The sequence below is a fragment of the Vigna radiata genome, unplaced genomic scaffold (assembly GCF_000741045.1).
Source record: "Vigna radiata var. radiata cultivar VC1973A unplaced genomic scaffold, Vradiata_ver6 scaffold_934, whole genome shotgun sequence".
In the NCBI taxonomy this organism is placed as follows: Eukaryota; Viridiplantae; Streptophyta; class Magnoliopsida; order Fabales; family Fabaceae; genus Vigna; species Vigna radiata.
The window spans coordinates 1-2405 of NW_014542899.1; the positions used below are offsets into that span (position 1 = coordinate 1).

The 2405-nt window shown below is 39.5% G+C and overlaps 1 protein-coding gene across 1 annotated transcript; it reads left to right on the plus strand.

Annotated features, from left to right (window-relative positions):
- Positions 1 to 231: 231 nt before the first annotated feature.
- Positions 232 to 1458, plus strand: LOC106752411 (agglutinin-2-like). The gene has a single exon (XM_014634092.2). It carries the CDS (start codon positions 484 to 486, stop codon positions 1297 to 1299), a length of 816 nt encoding a protein of 271 aa, XP_014489578.1. The 5' UTR covers positions 232 to 483; the 3' UTR covers positions 1300 to 1458.
- Positions 1459 to 2405: the final 947 nt, after the last annotated feature.

The window sequence follows — 2405 nt, forward strand, 5'->3', positions numbered from 1 at the left end:
ATATATATATATATATATATATATATATATATATATATATATATATAGACACACACGAAACTGTGATATCTTAATTTTATTAGTCGATAATAACTAGGCTATAGAAGCATAAGTGGTTTGCTTGGCCGGATAATGAATAGTTTAACAGTGTTATCAGCTGGATGTTGGTAATTGAAAATGTCCCGCTTTATTAATAAGATAAAGAAAAGAAAAACGGCATACATAATTGATTAATTAATTATTGATGGAAACACATGAAATCTGTCGAATTGAAGGACAGGGATATCTCGGACAACGTTCCTCGCTCTCTTCGCCTAGGTTTGACGACGGCAAAACTATGTAGTTTGCCTACACAGTCCAAATTAATAAAGAATTTTTTTAGTTATTTTTCTGAAAACCCTGCAAAACCGAGGCGTATAAGTAGCTAGATGAATGCCTGGTTCTGAGCATCCTCAGAAATAATTCAGAACAAGAAACACTACAATGGCTTCAACTCAAAACCCTTTCATTGTTTTCCTTATGCTCTCAGTCTTTTGCCTTACGCTAATCACCACAGCCAAATCAGACTCGTTTTCTTTCAACCTACCCAGTTTTGAGCCGGGTGTTAGAAGCATACTAGTGGGTGATGATGCCAAGACAGTAGATGGAGTGTTACAACTCACCAACAAGGACAGAAGCGGCAATCCAACTCAACAAAGCGTTGGCCTGGCAGCATACTTTGGACCACTTCATCTCTCTGACGCAAAAACCGGAAGACTCGCAGACTTCGACACCGAGTTCTCCTTTGTTGTCAACACACATGGTGCGTCACTGCACGGCGACGGCTTCACCTTCTTTCTTGCATCAGTCGAATTTGATTTCCCTGACAACTCCACTGGTGGCTTCCTCGGACTTTTCAACTCGGAAACAGCATTCAACACCTCTTTAAACCAAGTGGTTGCTGTTGAGTTTGATAGCTTTGCAAATGAATGGGACCCCAACTTCCCACAGTCTGATTCTCCTCACATAGGAATTGACGTAAATTCCATTAGGTCCGTGGCAACTGCGCCATGGCCACTTGATATTCAACGAGGATCAATTGGAAAGGCACGCATAAGCTATCAATCTTCCGCCAAAATATTGAGTGTCTCGGTGTCTTATCCAGATAGTTCTGTGAGTCCGAACACCGCTGTTTTATCGTATCCCATCAACTTAGGGACTGTTTTGTCAGAGTGGGTCCTAATCGGTTTCTCTGGTACCACCGGTGACTTGGTTGAAACACACGACATTCTTTCTTGGTCTTTCAATTCCTTCTTGTAAAACAGTCCAGTCGGTCCGAGAAGAGAATAAAGTGCTTGACTAGACAATGATCACACTCTTTCATGGTTTCATGGGTGTTCTTACCGACTCTTGTGATGTTTCTGTTTCCGAATTCGCCAATAAATTTTTTTCGATAAGTTCTATTTATGATTAATATTTGTTTGCACTGAAGCTTCTTATATAATAAATCAGTTTTCTGTTTTTTGTTTTCAAAAGCTTTGGTTTCCCCATTTTTATTGTGCGTTTTCTTTCAAGGATATTTTTCTTTGGTTATTTTTTGCATTGTGCATTTCCTCGAAATCCCTTCTTCTCTTGTTTATTGTATGTTATTGCATTTGTACAATTTTTGTCGTTTTCATTAGTTGTGCAACATGGAATAAGGATTATGGAAGAATATTGTCAGATAAATATGTTTAAGTTGCTTCTTTTTTTTTTTTTTTTTTTTTTTTTTTTTTACATTTTGAGTTGGTTTAATAGGTTCAGTGCTCCCTATTTATGTATATTTGCGTCAAATAGGTCCCCCTATTTTTAAATGACTCAATTGAGTCCCTATTTATGAAAAATTGAATTAATCAAGTCCTTACCATTAAATTTTGCAAACGACGTCAAATTCCTTACCTCATGGCTAAGTGAAGTGTCATTTTTTTTACAGACGTGACACCCCTTCCTTCACCTTTCCTCGTCTTCCCCTATACCCAACAACCCCAACCCCTCAAACCCTCCCTCCTCATCGTCGCCCTCCCCTTCCTCCGTCGCCCTCTTCCACCGCCACCGCCACCGCACGGCCTCCCCTGCCGCCTCACTCTTCCTCCCTGAACTCTCCCTCTCTCTTAACAAGAGCAAAAGGAGAAGAGGAGACACCATCACAACAAGAGCACCAAGGATCACAACAAGATAAAGACCATCAGAGAGGACCCAAAATGCAGTTTCAACACCCTTCTGCTTACATCCAGAAATGCTCAAAAAACGCATCAAAAACTGTAAAGCAATAAAAAAAAACTAAGAGAAATACAACAACAACACTTTATGCCAAATCAAATTCTCCTTAGAAACTAAATGATTCATGGCTTGGAACCTGCAAACGTCCAAACAAGGAAAACAACTCA